We start from the raw sequence: 18,905 nt of genomic DNA, 5'->3' as shown, positions 1-18,905 counted from the left end.
TATGAGTTCTTCTCTAAATATAGGTTGTAGTTTTGTTTTGTATCTATCCACATAAAAAAATAAAGTCACAAATGTTATCAATTACCTTCATTATCTACATAATGCAGTAAACATTTTTGTTTAGTGAGTTGCTAAATGGTTGCCAAATGTAGAGAGAAAATAAACTTTTGATGAGAAGTTGTTAAATTTAGAAAGTTCATTTAGAAAACTGTTGGAGATAAGTTTTTATGTTAACTACTTAAATTGTTGATTTAGGAAGTTTGTTAGAGAACTACTGAAGTTGCTCTAACAGGAAGAGCAGTGGTCGAAGGATGCTGTGCCTCCCAGAAAATCCAGAAAAACATCGAGGGGATCTACCTTTAAATTCTACAATTGATTGATGATGTCAATTGAACGGGAAACTGGAAAACAACATGCTAGCTAGAGACGCTGACGCAGATTCGATCGCAGCTGAGTTCGAGATTGAGCCGGCAACTAGTCGGTCAGGAACGGAGAACAGAACACAGACAGATTTGTCCGTGATGCTTGGCATCTGACAGGCTGAAATGTTCAAAAGCAAAAAAAAGAAAAGGTCGGCATTCCGTCTCCGGCCCTTCTCAGAATCATCGGGTCGGATGGGTGTCCTAATCGATGATTCGGCATGGCTACGCCGACCCCCCCCCCCCCCCCCCCCCCCCCCCCCCCCCTGCAGCTCTTGCACGCGATCAGCAGATCCTGGACACGTTGCTCCACTGGCAGACGCCGTCGAGGCCCCAGTCCTGGTCCGGCGAGCTGTTGCCGACGGTGGACGGGTTCTGGTCGGCGGTGCTGTGCCGCGAGGTCGAGCCGGAGTGGTTGGAGGCGGCGGCCGCCGGCGCCGTCTCCGGCGCGCCGAGCGCTGGGTGCACCAGGCCGAACAGCGTGTCCATGTCGTCACCCCGACGCTGCAGGCCGCTGATTCTGCTCTCTGGGACTGAAACTGAAACCAACAACAGAGAAACGCGTGACGCAAAAGTTATAATAAATCAGTAGGTTTAATAAATTAGTATCAGTCCTGATTTGATTCTATTCTTTTCACTGATCATGAGGGGAACAAAAGTCTCTCTGTTTTTTATATTAAAGAAAAGAATGAGAACCTCTCTAGCTAATGTCCAGAAATTTGATATAGCTCTACATACGGTCATCCTGATTATGTTAAACTTGTGCAGAAATGCAGAATATATATAGCAGTAGACGTGACGTGTTGTTATGCAAGCTAACGAGCAATCATACAATTGCGAAAATGAAGGATGAACTGGAACCATATTACGTTTGATTAGGTAAAAGATAGATAAATTAAAAAAAAAAGCTGCACATGCAGAGGGAAAAGAAGGGAGGAAAAGTTGTTAAAGCACTTGGCATGATAAGGAAAAGTAATCTTGGAACAAGATCAAATAAAGGTAGTCACTGTCTTGCAAGGACAAAAAGAAAGCCCTCTCTGTAGACAGTGCCTGCAGAAGCTTCTCCAACCTTAAAACTATCAAAAGAAAGACAAAAAAGAGAGAGAAAGATTCCAAACAGTGTGCTGTCCATGGTTCAGATTTTGTCCAAAATCCTAGCATAATAATATACTAATACCAGAAATACTTTCACCAAGGCACATTTATTCCTACCACTAATGCCCGAGTAAGTGTACTTTGATTAACCAGATGGTGACACCGCGATAAAGATCAGAGTTGTTTAGCCTCTGAACAGGTTGGTGGCACATAGTAAGTGAAAACAAATGTAGATTTTGGAAGCACGGACGGAAAAGGTTCACGCTAATCTGCCCAGTTCACATCGTGATCATGAGCATTTGTTCTCTTCCCCCGCAAAGCAACAAATCGGACACCGAGCGCATCCAGAAAAGGCGAAGATGTGAAGAGAGATGGTTCACACACGGCATGCACTACGCACCTCCGCAATCATGCCGCTCCAGTGCAGCGCCGCCGCCGCTGGCCGGGACCAGCGCCTGCGGTTCGACCTTGATGACGTCGTGCAGCTCCTGCAGCATCTGTTCGAGGCTCGCCGCGTTCTGATGATCCGGCAGCGCAAGTCCGGCGGCGACGGCGGCGGCCGAGGTCGGCGGCGCCGGCTGGCCGTATTGGTTTGAAGGGAGCTCCACTCTGGGGCCGGGGGACGGCGAGAGCGGTGGGAGCCTGCTCTGGTCGGCAGCGGCGGCGGCGCGCGCGCCGTGGCCGCCGAGAGACAGGTCCGGCATGGCCGGGTGCACCGGCCCGGTCGGCGTCGACGGGGACACGGGCGACGAGTGCGCGAGCTGGAAGTACTGCGCGTTCCGCGCGAACGGCTTGGCCCACGGGGACGACGGCGCCGAGAAGGGCGGCGGCGAGAGGAACTGCGCCGTCTGCTGGGTCGTCGTCGCGGCGAGCTGGCTGCGAGCCAGGTCGAGCGGCGCCGGGCGCGAGCTGGCGTACCCGGGCCCGGCGCCCAGCGCCTGGACATCGGTCGTCGTCGTCGCCGACAGCTGCGGGGACGACGCGAGCGGCGGGAAGTCGTAGTCGTCGTAGTGGCAGCGCTTGGAGAGGGCAAGGTGGAGCTGCACCTCCGGCGGGTACACGGGCAGGCCGGCGCGCTGGCGGCGCTTGGTCCTCGTGTTCCAGTAGTTCTTGATCTCGTTGTCCGTCCTCCCGGGCAGCTGCGGGCGCGCACCAAGCCAACCAATGCAACCAACCAGCAACCGGCACAGGAACGAACGAACTCGCAAACGTCAGTCACATCAGCAGGTCGCCGCCACTCGCCATAAATAAATTTGTTATCCAGGGCAAAGGATAGGGTGCTTACGTGCGCGGCCATGCGCGCCCACTTGTTGCCGAGCTGCGCGTGGAGCTGGGCTATGAGGAGCTCCTCGTCGGGGGAGAAGGAGCCCTTCTTGAGGTTGGGGCGGAGGTGGTTGGTCCAGCGCAGGCGGCAGCTCTTGCCGCAGCGCAGCAGGCCGGTCATCCTCTGCACTGCGTTCCAGTTCCCCTCGCCGTGGTGCCGGACGTGGTCCATGAGCATGGCATCCTCCGAGGCCGTCCACGGGCCCTTCTTGAGCACCACTGGCGTCGCCTCCTCCTCCTGCCCCGTCACATCGTCACCATGCGCATGGCCCTCCGCCGCCACCTCCTCCTCTGGCGATGGTGTCGGCGCGGCGCCCGGACGACTCCTCTCCATGAGCGTCCAACGGCGGCCCCAGAGAAGGGTCGAGGAGGGGTAGGCACGCTCGGCTGCGTGGGGGCAAGAAGGGTGACTGTGATGGGAAGACAGAAGGGAAAAGTTGCTAAAAATGGAGGCAGGGGAGCTGGCGTTTTCGGTTTGTGTGGTTTGCAAGTGGTTTTTGCAGGCGAGTCAGTGAGGAGGGGCTACGCTGTGGTGGGGCATTTGGCTGTCTGCCCTTTTGAGGCTTTTTGTTTGCACTTCCCTTGTTGCTCTGTAGTGGCCTATATATGGGCAGCACAGATTGGAGCATCTCATGCCTGGGGGTTTTGGTGCAACGCTTGCGATGTTGGTCTATGTGGGCGAGGACCGGGAGATGGGGGAGTGTTCAGACAAATATTTCTCCTTTCTTTTTTATTTGTCACGTTTTAGTTTAAAAATAAACTAGCAGACAAAAAATATTTGAAAACGGAGGTAGTATAAGATATGGTTTGAAAAAGAAAGGAACGTATCCGGTATATATGGTATTTTGGTACATATGATGCACATATTAAACGGTGTTCTTCTATTATAGATATAACAATACCTATTCTAGATCTAACGGTACCTATTGTCATATGTATTTTAAAAAAGAAACACCTTCCAACACTATCTTCCATTTCTACTTTGCTCGAAATATGATCTTTATAAAATAGATAAGACACTAAGACACATTAGATCCGAAGTGAATGTACATGATTTAACATGTACACCATGTGCACAGATACATTCCCGATGGAGAATGAATAGGGGCTAAAGATGGGTCCGACTAATATAAGGACAGCCCCATGCACCCCCCTAAACAAAGAAAAAAAATACACGATCAATTGCTTTCTATCTCGCACAATGCTAATATAGATCGCTTCCACCATAAACCCTCCCATAAGTCACCCCCACTATTTAGTCGCTAGTGTTCCCACTACCTCAACTTACTATTCATCATTCGTCTCTATCGTCGAGTAAGCCGCTACATTCTTTTATGCTCGTCGGCCTTTAAAAACTCAACCCCAAACCATCTAACTATAACCTACTTCATGTTATTGTCGTGGATCGGCTCTTCATCGATTTCATGAAGAGTTTCCATGGTCCGTCGTGCCTGTAGCACTACCACCTGTGGCACCATGCGCTAAGGTGAGGCGAGAGGGTGAGGAGGAAAGGAGAAGGGAAAGGTAAATTAATTCCAAGTATTTATTGCTATTAAAGATTGCACACAAGTGTTTGTGTGTCACTTAGGGAGAGTGGTGAGAAGATTTGGAAGCCAAAACGGGAAATAGATGGTCCTATATACTAAAAAGGAAAATTGACAGCTAGTTTTAAGTCTTTACCATTATAGATTACAAGTAGCGCTCGTGTGCCACATTGAGAGATGAGTGAAGAGAAAAGAGTTGGAAGCAAGAAAGAGGGGAGCAATAGGGCTATATATGTCTAATATGATATTCGATATGAGGTTCTAAGACATTGTTCATGCTTTATGTGGTAGATGTGTGAGATCTATACTAAATCTTATTATAGGATCACCATCAAGATAAAAAAGGAACCCAAACATTGCTTTGGCCATGGTTAAGAAAAGCATGCCTCCAATCATCGAACGATGCACTAAATAATCATTTTGAACCCTCGACGCTCATAATACTCAAGTGGGGATCATGTCCTTCCACCATTGTGGTGCCATCGGGAGGTGGGCACTGCAGGTTGCTTTGATTGGCGCATCATCTGTCGATCGGATGCTCTCCGGTGACCACTACTCAACTCCTCCCATGAGTCGCCTTCCTTATCACCATCGCTCCCTTAGTGTTTGGACCCCCTCGACTATTAGGTTCAGACCTTAAATGAGAAAATAGGAAAAGAGCAAGGGTTCTTGGCATATATTCTAACTACCATGTGATCATGTGCACTTCACATGATGCAAATCGATGTCAAAACTCATTTAGGTGGGTGCATAGCTAGTTTGGACCTGATTGGTATAGTAAAAACAAGTTTTAGGTGCAAGAAATGAAAATTGTAAGTATCAAGACATATTTGAGAATGTGGGATAAGTTGAGGGACTGATACTTTGCTGTAAAGTTTACTCTACAAGCTCACAAGTTGAACTGAAATGAAAAATTAAGTTCCCAATTCAACATTGGAGTATCATATCTTCTCAACGACACCTAATGGCTCTATGAAGGAAGGGACATGAAACTTGTGTTTCCAGATGGTAAGTGGTAACTAGTCATGGTGAATATCACCAAGGTACATCACACGGGTTCCGATCTTGAGCTCTATTTCTCGTTGCTTGACGCTGGACATGACTTGATGTGGTTGTGTTGCTGCATTTGTGAAGCATGCATGCATTGTTTCCTTTCCAAATTTGCCAAGACTGACTTTGAATAATGAGTCAAACCCTTTCTAATTTTTGTTGGCTAGCATTTCTCTTATAGGTGCTCATTTGCCCTATGTCTCCATATTCAATGATGAATACTTGCAGTTAATTCTCGTGAATGATTGAACTATTTACGAGAACTGCCAACTGGATGATCATTAGACAGATAGGTTGATGGATTCTTTACCTCGATCACGTAGTTTGAAGGTCACGAGAACTTGTAATAAATCCATAGTTCAATGATTTGTTCTCTTTCCATTATCATCAATCCTTAGTGATTCATGAGCCTTAGGAAAGGTTCCATCAAGAGAAGAGACCATGCCTTCTATATAAGTTTAGGGCCATGCTTCCATATACTCATACTCACCTAGGGTACATTGCAGGGTGACATCTCAATTTGGCGATGAACTAGCCATTGGCGTCCAACACAAAAAAAACTTTCATGTAACCATGTAGGAGCAAATTATCAACCTGCTGTAATAGATGTTGATAAGGTCCACCCACACTATTTGTATTGGGGATTTCTTAAGCATGGAAAATAAAAAGTCAGAATGTAGATCTACCATTGTATTATTGTACAACAATTAAAGAATTTCTTTTTTAAAAGATGGCATGCTTGTTGCATCAAAGAAAACAAAATATCTAGCTAAAACGTGGAAGGAAATTAACTCCAGTAAGCTGTTACACAAAAAACAAAAGGGACCACAACTTGCATACAAAAAGATCACGAGGTACTAATGAGATTTCTAACAAAATCTTTATGTTGGGTCCCCATATGCGTTTTGATACAGGAGAAAAAACTGAAATAAGAAGATTCGTCTATAAAGTATACTATCTCTGTTTTTTTATTTGTCGCGTTTTAGTTTAAAAATGAACTAGCCGGCGAAAAATATTCAAGAACGGATGTAGTATATGCTTTTGTTCCAAATAATTCTAGATGTATAAGGGGTGCATAATCAAAATGTATTATATATGTCTCCCCACTATATGCTCTTTCTTCCTTCTTGCCGTACTAGGTAAATGTCCGTGCGTTGCAACGGGAACATATAATACACGATAACCTATGTACAAATGTGTGTTATATTGTTATGTGAAAAGGTTTCGTAATCAATTTGTGATCCAAACCATACATAAATTTTGTTATTTTAATCTAGCTATTTCACCATTACATTGCAACCATCAATATCATGCAGACTTTTATATATGATAGTAGAGTGTCTGTGCGTTGCGACGGAACACAAATTATTCAATAAAACATTAGTGCACAATGATTACAGTTTGCCAGCTTCTGAATATCACAGCATTTATAAGGTCAAATTAAGCTATTCTCTTTTGTACTTTGTTAAAAAAATAAGACGAATTGCAAACCAAATTTTACGCACACCATCCGATCATGAAGTTGAACATAATTAATCAATCTTGAACCTGGATCAAGCAATCTCCACATTTCTAAAGGATGGTCTCTTTCAGCTATCATACACGCAGACTTGAAAACGTGTGCGGCCTCTGGCAATTAAGTAGCTGCGAAGATCCTCCCACGTTGGCCTTAAACGTACAAGTGCACTGGTATCCCTAATCTGCAGAAAGCAGAACAAAATCAGACAATTGATTGGCAAGTTTTGTGCAACCAAATCAGAAAGTCCGAACAAGGTAGAAAAACGCATGCGACAAGAGGCATAATAGCTGATGACACCATGTGTTGAGGGGTTTATTGTTTCAGCTCGGCTATACAAGGAGATATCAATCCAGAGGACTATAAATTCTCAACTTCTAGGATCTATCTCCAGTGATGTAGCTACAACATCCACCACAGGGAAATAAGCGTGTGGCTCTAGGGGTGGTGATTGGTCCTCACAACCATTTTTCCATTATTGGTGGAAGAACAAATCCATTGGCCTCTTCTGCCACTCCTGTTATAGGCATCAGATGACACTTCTTCCATTGTGACTATACTTGGTCCCTGCATCAGCCCAGATGTCTGGAGTTTGATCAAGATTAAGAACTGAAACTGGTGGCAGCAGTTGTGTCTCAATATTATCAGACACCATCCCTAGTAAATAGGTTGTATGTTGTACTACACAAGATAGCAAAAGGGGAGGTTCTGGTGGCTATGACTACCTTGGTTTACTCTCCAATGGTTGTGCTAGGTCAGGTGTGGTAGCCATGTCTAAATTCATTGCATCTAATGCAAGCGATGGATGAGGAGCTTCCTCTGATGTCACATATATGGCCTCATTATCAGCTGAATTTTGCAATACATGTGGGTTTGCAGTCTGCACCAGAGGTAGAGAGGGAGGTTGTAGTTGTGTTAACTTTAAATTTTCAAACCCCGAAAGTTAGGTACAAACAATAAAAAAGCAAATTTCTTGTTCCATAACACACAAGATAATCATGAATGCAACATATGCAACTGCTTAATCACTAAGATACCCCAAGTATTGTGGGTGCCAAAGTGACATAAATTATTTAATAAAATGTTAGTCTACAAAGATTACATGGAAATGGACAACACATATATCCTCAATATCTCACAAATTATTTGCCAACAATTCCATCTAGTAAACTAAACTAAACTTTTTCAACTAATACAGTGGGTTACCGAACAACTTCATATATTGTGATGGTGGGCCACAGAAGCTGTTGCTGCAAAGTAGTATCACTCAATTGCAAGCTCCTCCATAAAAGGAAGCCAGGATAAAAGAATAAGCCAGGCAAGAATCCTATCCTAATCTACCTCTCAATTTCTCAATCTGACTTGTTTGTATAGGCTCTAGGGAGGCAGGGTCAGAAAGGAAAGGAACTTGTTGTTCTGTCAAGCTTCATCGCTGCCACTCCACCACCTAATGTCGCCAACAGAAAAGGCTAGAGCATTTGCATCAAAGTCCCAAGATTGCTATAGCACATGGCATATGTTGTTTGCCCCTTAGCAGATTAGTAAGTTAAGAAATTGAAAGATTTCCAATACTATCTTATACATATGGTTATTATTAGATATATCTCTCTGGATGCTTCGGAGACAAAGTACACCTCTCTGTATAAATAGAGGATGTTATCAAGCATCAGCGTGTCAATCAGTGAACAAACCTCCCACTACTGCTCTTAATGTTGTTCAGCCACACTGTTACACTTGTTGCCAACAAGCCATCCGCCCCATAGTGATGGTGTTACATGTAACGAAAATCATCACCAATCCCAAACAAATCCAATGAACTCTAGATGGTTCCCAAAAGCAGATACAGAATATGCAATTAAGATTTATATAACAAAAGAAGTCGACTGGATTTTATATTTACCACAAAGTACTGCAAGGACAAATATAGTTTATGAGATATGGATTTCGTATCGTCTGCCTTGCTGCTTCTTGAGCCTCCACCATGGCGATGTTTGCTGCTCTGAACATGGTGTGCCCGGATTCGTGGCCACCTACAGTCGTAGTAAGGAATAAGCTAGGGATCGAGTAGACGCAAAGAGTTAATCAGACACTACGATTTCAACCTGATGATATGGAAGACGGATGATGTTCACTGGCGATGAACACCTTGTTCTTTCAGCGACGTAGAAATAGAATACGATCTTCTTATCTAGACTCGAGTGGGTCATCGGCTCTAGTGTTGTGCTCTATTGACCGAAGCTACTCAGCGTGGTAAAGCGATGGTGACTGACAGCGAAGGCATGGCCAAGGACGACGAGGGACCTCGATGAGGAGACAGCTCAGACTGGTTGACCGTGGCCCAAGACGACATCGTTGCTGGAGCAGCATCCTAGCACTGGAGCGAGCGACGTGGGCGAGGATGGTGCCGCTGGCGTTTGTTGCGGCCATGGAGGGAGACAGTGGCGAGGTGCTGGAGTAGCGGAGCGGCTTGGCATTTGTTGCGGCCATGGAAGGCTGCGGTTGTTTGCGGGGGCGAGGACGCCGGCAATCCTGGAGAGGTAGGCCAAATCGACGGAAGTCTCGGGCCTGCGAGGAGAGACGGATGTCGGGCGGGGGCTCGGCACACAAATGTGGACGCCCTCCTTATAGCCTTATAGAGTATTAGTAGATAAATTTCAATTAGTAGACATAGATAAGTCATCAAAGGATCAACTTATAGACACATATGCAAGAGCAATAGGTAGTCATAAAATAGGTCCTACAAGATAACAACAACCTGTTTGCATAAGTAATTTTGAAACATGTTAGTAGTTAGCATGGGATGCAAGGTTGAATAGAGACTCACCAACACTTACATGTGAAATGTTCCAGTCTCTACACGACTGAAAAAACTTTGCAAGTGAGGTGTTCTCTGGTGAAATACAACATGAACCATCCTTAGACTTGCCATTTTAAGCAATTTAAGCAAATATAAATAAAATGAGTACAAATAGCAATTTAGCAAACATAAATAAACGAAGTACAACTATAACTTATAGATGATTAAGGGAACTACCTAAAGATATTCAGTGATGAGACATAGCATATGACGACTTTGTTGGAGCAACATATGCAACATACATCCTGCAACCTCCCTGCAAAATGGTCGTCGAGAAAACAGTTGCAAATTTTCAAAAAGAATATCAAGATGCGAGAAGATTGAAATGTGCCACACAACTCAAGATTCACATTTCAATGCCAAGAATGAACCTTGGATCAGGAATAGACCGAGTCTGCACTTCCTGTTGAGCTTCATCATTTGGTTGTATTCTTGTTTTTAGGACTGACACTTCTACTCATGTGACAAGAACATTTGTGCGATTTGAAAATTACACACCTGGTGCTGCTGCACTACCTTGGTTAGAAATGCTCTCAGAGTCATGTGGTGCAGGCAGGTTGTTCGAGGAGGGATGAATACCTATGCTTGCGCAGTCTCCATCGAAGAAACCTGCAGTGATGCCATGAGTTAGGGGATGAGATATTGCAGCCGCTATTTCGGGAAGCAAATCATTTGTGGCATTTGATCTTATAAATATAAAAGCAAGATAAACTTTATTATTATTCATCGACTTGACAATCACGATCTTATGTAGCAAGGTAGATCATTAAAGCAATTATGTGGCTAGAGTCTTACTCCCACGGATGATGGCTCCCTCGATTCTATGCATTATATACAATTCAGTTAGATCTAGAGACGACACAAGATAACCATGATAGTAAGGATTCAAGGGAGGACCCGGATGTTTAAATACCTTGGTGTATGGAGTCAAAATAGAGCTATGTACCAGCCTTCGAAAATGAAAATCAGCCACCACAACAGTTTCAGGTTCAATGTTCTTTCAGATTTTAGAGGAATTGATAATAATGAGCAAATACATAATGTCATGCACAACACCCTGCACCCTTTGTAACCTCAAGTAAAAAAGTAGGAAAAGAAAGAACTATCAGTAATCAAAATGTGCCCTCAATTACAATTTGTATGCGACCAGTTTAACATGTGCCTTTTTATATATGAAAAATGGCCCATCTAAACATCCTATTGTACGATCTACATCATGAAACAAAATCTAAAACTTCATTAGCCTTTTTTGTTGCAGTATTATCTTTCTATAGTACAACCTAATTTTACACAAATTAGATTGAGATATCTTACACTTACTAGGCAGTGAGCAGGCTATCTTGTTGCCTTGTTGGATTATGATTTAGCTTGCAATGAACAAAGCATCACATATGAGAATAAAGTAAGGAAAATAAAACCTGAAAAATGTTCAAATAATCTCATTGTGATTTTGGGCTCGTGATCATGCTGAATTCATAGCATGTCTATAATGGGAATATATAGCTTTGTGGAACTTGGAACTCTCACGTGAATTACTAACATATAAGTTTATAAATTTCAATTAGTATGTGTCTATAAGTTGATCCTTTGATGACTTATTTATGTCTACACTATGGATTCAATTAGTATGTTGCACTGTGGATTCTAGTTAGATAAAGAACATTGGCAATTCTAATGCGATGTTTTTTTTGTTTTAGGTCCAGAAAAGATTGTTCCAACTAATAGTTGCAAACAAAGCTGGAAAAATTCAGTGTGGAAAGGTGAAAGGGAAATGTGCCCTTGGGCCATTTCTAAGTATTTTGGTGATTTAGTGTTCAACACAAGTGCCTAAGTGTAAAAAGGTGGACAAAGTACTAATCAAGGATAAAGGTATGTTTCTCAGACTTAGTACATTGTTTTATGGACTAATGTATTGTGTCTAAATGCTGGAAACAGGAAAAATCCAATTAGAAATGCCTTGGCTCGAGCAGCCAAGACTCTGCTCAGTCTGGAGCACCGGACTGTCTGGTGGTGCACCAGACAGTGTCCGGTGCGCCAGGCTGGCTCTGGCGAAAAGGCTGCTCTCGGGACTTCGACGGCGGTGTACGACTATAAATCACCGGACTGTCCGGTGGGTCGTTCACAGGCAAACTCGTCGCTCTCGGGAATTCACCGGCGACGTACGGCTATAATTCACCGGACTGTCCGGTGTGCACCGGACTGTCCGGTGAGCCAACGGTCGGCAGGGCCAACGGTCGGCCGCGCGATCTGCGCGGGACACGTGGCCGAGCCAACGGCTAGAAGGGGGCACCGGACTGTCCGGTGTGCACCGGACATGTCCGGTGCGCCAACGGCTCTCAGGCTGTCAACGGTCGACTGCGCCATTTTTGGAAGGAAATCGGGCACCGGACAGTGTCCGGTGTGCACCGGACTGTCCGGTGCGCCAGTCGACAGAAGGCAAGATCAGCCTTCCTAGATTGCTCTCAATGGCTCCTAGCTGCCTTGGGGCTATAAAAGGGACCCCTAAGCGCATGGAGGAGCACACCAAGCATTCCTACAACATTCCTAAGCACCAAGACCTCGATTTCGCGCCTTTGATTCTTTGCAATAGCAATTAGAGCTCTAGTTGAGTGGTGAACTCATTGAGTTGTGTTGTGAGCTCTTGTTGCGACTTGTGTGTGTGGTGTTGCTGTGATTTCTTGTCTTGAGTGCGTTGCTAATCCCTCCCTTGCTCCGTGCTTCTTTGTGAATTTCAAGTGTAAGGGCGAGAGGCTCCAAGTTGTGGAGATTCCTCGCAAACGGGATTGAGAAAAGCAAGCAAAACACCATGGTATTCAAGTGGGTCTTTGGACCGCTTGAGAGGGGTTGATTGCAACCCTCGTCCGTTGGGACGCCACAACGTGGAGTAGGCAAGCGTTGGTCTTGGCCGAACCACGGGATAACCACTGTGCCATCTCTGATTGATCTCTCGTTGGTTATTGTGTTTTGTTAAAGATTTCTCTCTAGCCAATTGGCGGTTATTGCGCTAACACTTAACCAAGTTTTTTGTGGCCTAAGTTTTAAGTGTTACAGGATCACCTATTCACCCCCCCTCTAGGTGCTCTCAATTGGTATCAGAGCCATTCTCTTCACAAAGGGACTAACCGCCCGAAGAGATGGATCCTAAGGGGAAGGGAATCGTGATCAACGACAAAGAGAAGGAATCCTTCGTCAACGAGCCGAAGGATGACAAGCCTACAGACTCCGTCTCGGGCCATAGACGAAAAGATGGGAAGAAGAAGAAGACAAGGCGCATCAAGGAAATTGTCTACTACGACGACAGCGATGAGTCTACTTCTTCCCAAAAGGACGACGACCACAACGACTACGAGAGAAGGAAACCGGTTAATTCGAACTTTTCTTTTGACTACTCTCGTATTCCGCAAAATTCAAATTCACATTTGCTCTCCATTCCTCTCGGCAAGCCTCCACACTTTGATGGGGAGGACTACGGATTTTGGAGCCACAAAATGCGTAGTCACTTGTTCTCTCTCCATCCTAGTATATGGGAGATTGTAGAGAGTGGAATGCACTTTGATAGTTCGGATAGTCCCATGTTCATTAATGAGCAAATTCATAAGAATGCACAAGCTACTACTGTTCTTCTAGCTTCATTGTGCAGGGATGAATACCACAAAGTGAGCGGCTTGGATAACGCCAAGCAGATCTGGGACACCCTCAAGATTTCACATGAGGGAAACGACGTCACCTTGCTCACCAAGATGGAGTTGGTGGAGGGCGGGCTTGGACGATTCGCGATGATAAGGGGCGAGGAGCCGACACAAACATACAATCGGCTCAAGACCCTTATCAACAAAATAAGGAGCTACGGAAGCACGCGATGGACGGACCACGACATCGTCCGACTGATGCTAAGGTCCTTTACCGTTCTTGATCCTCATTTGGTGAATAATATTCGTGAGAATCCCAGGTACACCAAAATGTCGCCCGAAGAAGTCCTTGGAAAATTCGTAAGGGGGCGAATGATGATCAAGGAGGCAAGGTACGTGGACGACGCATTGAATGGTCCAATCAATGAGCCTCAACCCCTTGCTCTCAAGGCAACAAGAAGCAAGGAGGCGCTACCTAGCAAGGTGGCACAAATTGAGGCGGCCGGACTTAATGATGAAGAGATGGCCCTCATCATCAAGAGATTCAAGACGGCGCTAAAGGGTCACAAGGGGCAGCCAAGCAAGACCAAGACAAAGGGCAAGCGCTCATGCTTCAAATGTGGTAAGCTTGGTCATTTTATTGCTAACTGTCCCGACAATGATAGTGATCAGGATCAAGGGAACGAGAGGGAGAAGAAGAACTATAAGAAGGCAAAGGGCGAGGCACATCTTGGCAAGGAGTGGGATTCGGATTGCTCCTCGTCCGACTCCGACAATGAAGGACTCGCCGCCACCGCCTTCAACAAGTCATCCCTCTTCCCCAACGAGCGTCACACATGCCTTATGGCAAGGGAGAAGAAGGTATGTACTCGAGACTCTACTTATGCTTCTTCAAGTGAGGACGAATCTAGTGATGAGGATGAAATAGATTATTCATGTTTATTTAAGGGCCTAGATAGAACCAAGGTAGATAAAATTAATGAATTGATTGATGCCTTGAATGATAAGAATAGGCTTTTAGAAAAACAAGAGGACTTGTTGTATGAAGAACATGACAAATTTGTAGAAGCACAAAAATCTCATGCCTTAGAAGTTAAGAGAAATGAAATGCTTTCTTGTGAATTATCTTCTTGCCATGAGACAATTTCTAGCTTAAGGAGCATTAATGATGATTTGAATGCTAAGTTAGAAATAGCTAGTAAATCAACAACTTGTGTAGAAAATGTTGTTATTTGCAATAGATGTAAAGATTTTGATATTGATGCTTGTAGTGAACACATAGCTTCTATTGCAAAGTTAAATGATGAAATGGCTAGTCTTAATGCCCAACTTAAGGCTAGCAAAAGTGATTTTGATAAACTAAAATTTGCTAGGGATGCCTACACGATTGGTAGACACCCCTCAATTAAGGATGGGCTTGGCTTCAAGAGGGAAGCCAAGAATTAACAAGCCATAAGGCTCCCATCTCCGCCAAGGAGAAAGGGAAGGCCCCTATGGCAAGTAGTACTAAAAAGAACCATGCTTTTATGTACAATGATAGAAGACAGTCTAATAGGAGTTGTAATGCTTTTGATTCACATGCCTATGATTCTTATGCCATGTATGCTTCCAGTTCTTCCTATATGCATGGTAGAGATATGCCTAGGAAGAATATTCATCATGTGCCTAGAAAGAATATTGTTCATGTTCCTAGGAAAGTTATGAATGGTCCCTCTACAATTTATCATGCTTTAAATGCTTCCTTTGCTATTTGTAGAAAGGATAGGAAGATAGTTGCTAGGAAATTAGGGGCAAAAGCAAGGGTGATAAAACTTGCATTTGGGTCCCTAAGGAAATTGTGACTAACCTTGTAGGACCCAACAAGAGTTGGGTACCTAAGACCCAAGCCTAAATTTGCCTTGCAGGTTTATGCATCCGGGGGTTCAAGCTGGATTATCGACAGCGGATGCACAAACTATATGACGGGGGAGAAGAAGATGTTCACCTCCTACGTCAAGAATAAGGATTCCCAAGATTCAATCATATTCGGTGATGGGAACCAAGGCAAGGTGAAAGGTTTAGGCAAGATTGCAATATCTAATGAGCACTCTATCTCTAATGTGTTTTTAGTTGAGTCTCTTGGATATAATTTACTATCTGTCAGTCAATTATGTAATATGGGATATAATTGTCTATTTACAAATGTAGATGTGTCTGTCTTTAGAAGATGTGATGGTTCACTAGCTTTTAAGGGTGTACTAGACGGCAAACTTTATTTAGTTGATTTTGCAAAAGAAGAGGCCGGTCTAGATGCATGCTTAATGGCTAAGACTTGCATGGGCTGGTTGTGGCATCGCCGCTTAGCACATGTGGGGATGAAGAACCTCCACAAGCTTCTAAAGGGAGAACACGTGATAGGTCTAACCAATGTACATTTCGAAAAAGATAGACCTTGTGCAGCTTGTCAAGCAGGTAAACAAGTGGGGGGAGCACATCACAGCAAGAATGTGATGACCACTTCAAGACCTCTGGAGCTGCTGCATATGGACCTCTTCGGACCCGTCGCCTATCTGAGCATAGGAGGAAGTAAGTATGGTCTAGTTATTGTTGATGACTTTTCCCGCTTCACTTGGGTGTTCTTTTTGCAGGATAAGTCTGAAACCCAAGGGACCCTCAAGCGCTTCCTAAGGAGAGCTCAAAATGAGTTTGAGCTCAAGGTGAAGAAGATAAGGAGCGACAATGGGTCCGAATTCAAGAATCTTCAAGTGGAGGAGTTCCTTGAGGAGGAGGGGATCAAGCACGAGTTCTCCGCTCCCTACACACCTCAGCAAAATGGTGTGGTAGAGAGGAAGAACAGGACGCTCATAGATATGGCGAGGACTATGCTTGGAGAGTTCAAGACCCCCGAGCGCTTTTGGTCGGAAGCCGTGAACACGGCTTGCCACGCCATCAACAGGGTCTACCTTCACCGCCTCCTCAAGAAGACTTCATACGAGCTGCTAACTGGTAACAAACCCAATGTGTCTTATTTTCATGTATTTGGGAGCAAGTGTTATATTCTTGTGAAGAAAGGTAGAACCTCTAAATTTGCTCCCAAAGCCGTAGAAGGGTTTTTATTAGGTTATGATTTAAATACAAAGGCGTATAGGGTCTTCAACAAATCATCGGGTTTGGTTGAAGTCTCAAGCGACGTTGTATTTGATGAGACTAATGGCTCTCCAAGAGAGCAAGTTTGTGATCTCGATAATGTAGATGAAGAAGACGTTCCAACGGCCGCGATACGCACCATGGCGATTGGAGATGTACGGCCTCAGGAACAATTGGAGCAAGATCAACCGTCTTCCTCAACTATGGTGCATCTCCCAACCCAAGATGACGAACAGGTACCTCAAGTGGAGGCGCATGATCAAGGGGGAGCACAGGATGTTCAAGTTGAAGAGGAAGAAGCACCTCAGGCACCTCCAACCCAAGTTCGAGCGACGATTCAAAGGGATCATCCCGTCGACCAGATATTGGGTGATATTAGCAAGGGAGTAACTACTCGTTCAAGATTAGTTAATTTTTGTGAGCATTACTCTTTTGTCTCTTCTATTGAGCCTTTTAGGGTAGAAGAGGCCTTGCTAGATCCGGACTGGGTGTTGGCCATGCAGGAGGAACTCAACAACTTCAAGCGCAATGAAGTTTGGACACTGGTGCCTCGTCCCAAGCAAAATGTTGTGGGAACCAAGTGGGTGTTCCGCAACAAACAGGACGAGCACGGGGTGGTGACGAGGAACAAGGCTCGACTTGTGGCAAAAGGTTATGCCCAAGTCGCAGGTTTGGACTTTGAGGAGACTTTTGCTCCTGTGGCTAGGCTAGAATCAATTTGTATCTTGCTAGCATATGTCGCTCACCATTCTTTCAGGTTGTACCAAATGGATGTGAAGAGCGCTTTCCTCAACGGGCCGATCAAGGAGGAGGTGTACGTGGAGCAACCCCCTGGCTTCGAGGATGAACGGTACCCCGACCACGTGTGTAAGCTCTCTAAGGCGCTCTATGGACTTAAGCAAGCCCCAAGAGCATGGTATGAATGCCTTAGAGACTTTTTAATTGCTAATGCTTTCAAGGTTGGGAAAGCCGATCCAACTCTTTTCACTAAGACTTGTGATGGTGATCTTTTTGTGTGCCAAATTTATGTCGATGACATAATATTTGGTTCTACTAACCAAAAGTCTTGTGAAGAGTTTAGCAGGGTGATGACGCAGAAATTCGAGATGTCGATGATGGGCGAGTTGAACTACTTCCTTGGGTTCCAAGTGAAGCAACTCAAGGACGGCACTTTCATCTCCCAAACGAACTACACGCAAGACTTGCTAAAGCGGTTTGGGATGAAGGACGCCAAGCCCGCAAAGACGCCAATGGGAACCGACGGACACACCGACCTCAACAAAGGAGGTAAGTCCGTTGATCAAAAAGCATACCGGTCCATGATAGGTTCTTTGCTTTATTTATGTGCTAGTAGACCGGATATTATGCTTAGCGTATGCATGTGTGCTAGATTTCAATCCGATCCTAAGGAGTGTCACTTAGTGGCTGTGAAGCGAATTCTTCGATATTTAGTCGCTACGCCTTGCTTCGGGATCTGGTATCCAAAGGGGTCTAACTTTGACTTGATTGGGTACTCAGATTCTGACTATGCTGGATGTAAGGTCGATAGGAAGAGTACATCGGGGACGTGCCAATTCTTAGGAAGGTCCCTGGTGTCATGGAATTCTAAGAAACAAACTTCCGTTGCCCTATCCACCGTTGAGGCCGAGTATGTTGCCACAGGACAGTGTTGCGCGCAACTACTTTGGATGAGGCAAACCCTCAGGGACTTTGGCTACAATCTGAGCAAAGTCCCACTCCTATGTGACAATGAGAGTGCTATCCGAATAGCGGAAAATCCTGTTGAGCACAGCCGCACAAAGCACATTGACATCCGGCATCACTTTTTGAGAGACCACCAGCAAAAGGGAGATATCGAAGTGTTTCATGCTAGCACCGAGAACCAGCTAGCCGATATCTTCACTAAGCCTTTAGATGAAAAGACCTTTTGCAGGCTGCGTAGTGAGCTAAATGTCTTAGATTCGTGGAACTTGGATTGAATTGTAGCATACATGTGTTTATGCCTTTGATCATGTTCATTCTGCATTTTGTTGCTTATTGTGGTGCTCAAGTTGTACAAACACTCCCTGGACCTCACAAGTCCTTTTTGCAAGTGATGCACATATTTAGGGGGAGCTGTGCTACAACTTGACCCTTTGAGACTAACCATATGCTTGAGTTTGCTTGTTTTAGTCTCAAAGGAGGTTTGAAAGGGAAAAGGTGGACTTGGACCATGAAAGACTTCCACTGCACTCCGATGAGAGGGTAACTTATTCCAAGTTCATCTCATGTACTCTTATTGCCTTTGTGTTCTTATTTGAAGATTTTGGTGAGGCAATGGGGTTAAAGGGCCAAGATTGATCCCGT

At 44.8% G+C, this 18,905-nt stretch overlaps 1 protein-coding gene and 1 non-coding gene across 2 annotated transcripts; one reads left to right on the top strand and one right to left on the bottom strand.

Moving 5' to 3' along the window:
• Positions 1 to 372: 372 nt before the first annotated feature.
• On the bottom strand, positions 373 to 3,478 carry LOC103643621 (uncharacterized). Its single transcript, XM_008666784.4, has 3 exons — positions 2,800 to 3,478; positions 1,915 to 2,653; positions 373 to 958 (listed from the first exon to the last, which is right to left on the bottom strand). Exons 1-3 carry the CDS (start codon positions 3,169 to 3,171, stop codon positions 705 to 707), a joined length of 1,365 nt encoding a protein of 454 aa, XP_008665006.1. The 5' UTR covers positions 3,172 to 3,478; the 3' UTR covers positions 373 to 704.
• MIR159e (microRNA MIR159e) lies at positions 1,996 to 2,122 on the top strand. Its single transcript, NR_121121.1, has one exon. It is a non-coding gene; the product is annotated as a microRNA MIR159e (primary transcript).
• Positions 3,479 to 18,905: the final 15,427 nt, after the last annotated feature.

This window comes from Zea mays, chromosome 1 (assembly GCF_902167145.1).
Source record: "Zea mays cultivar B73 chromosome 1, Zm-B73-REFERENCE-NAM-5.0, whole genome shotgun sequence".
NCBI classification, from domain to species: domain Eukaryota; kingdom Viridiplantae; phylum Streptophyta; class Magnoliopsida; order Poales; family Poaceae; genus Zea; species Zea mays.
This window is presented reverse-complemented; position numbering and strand designations above follow the sequence as displayed.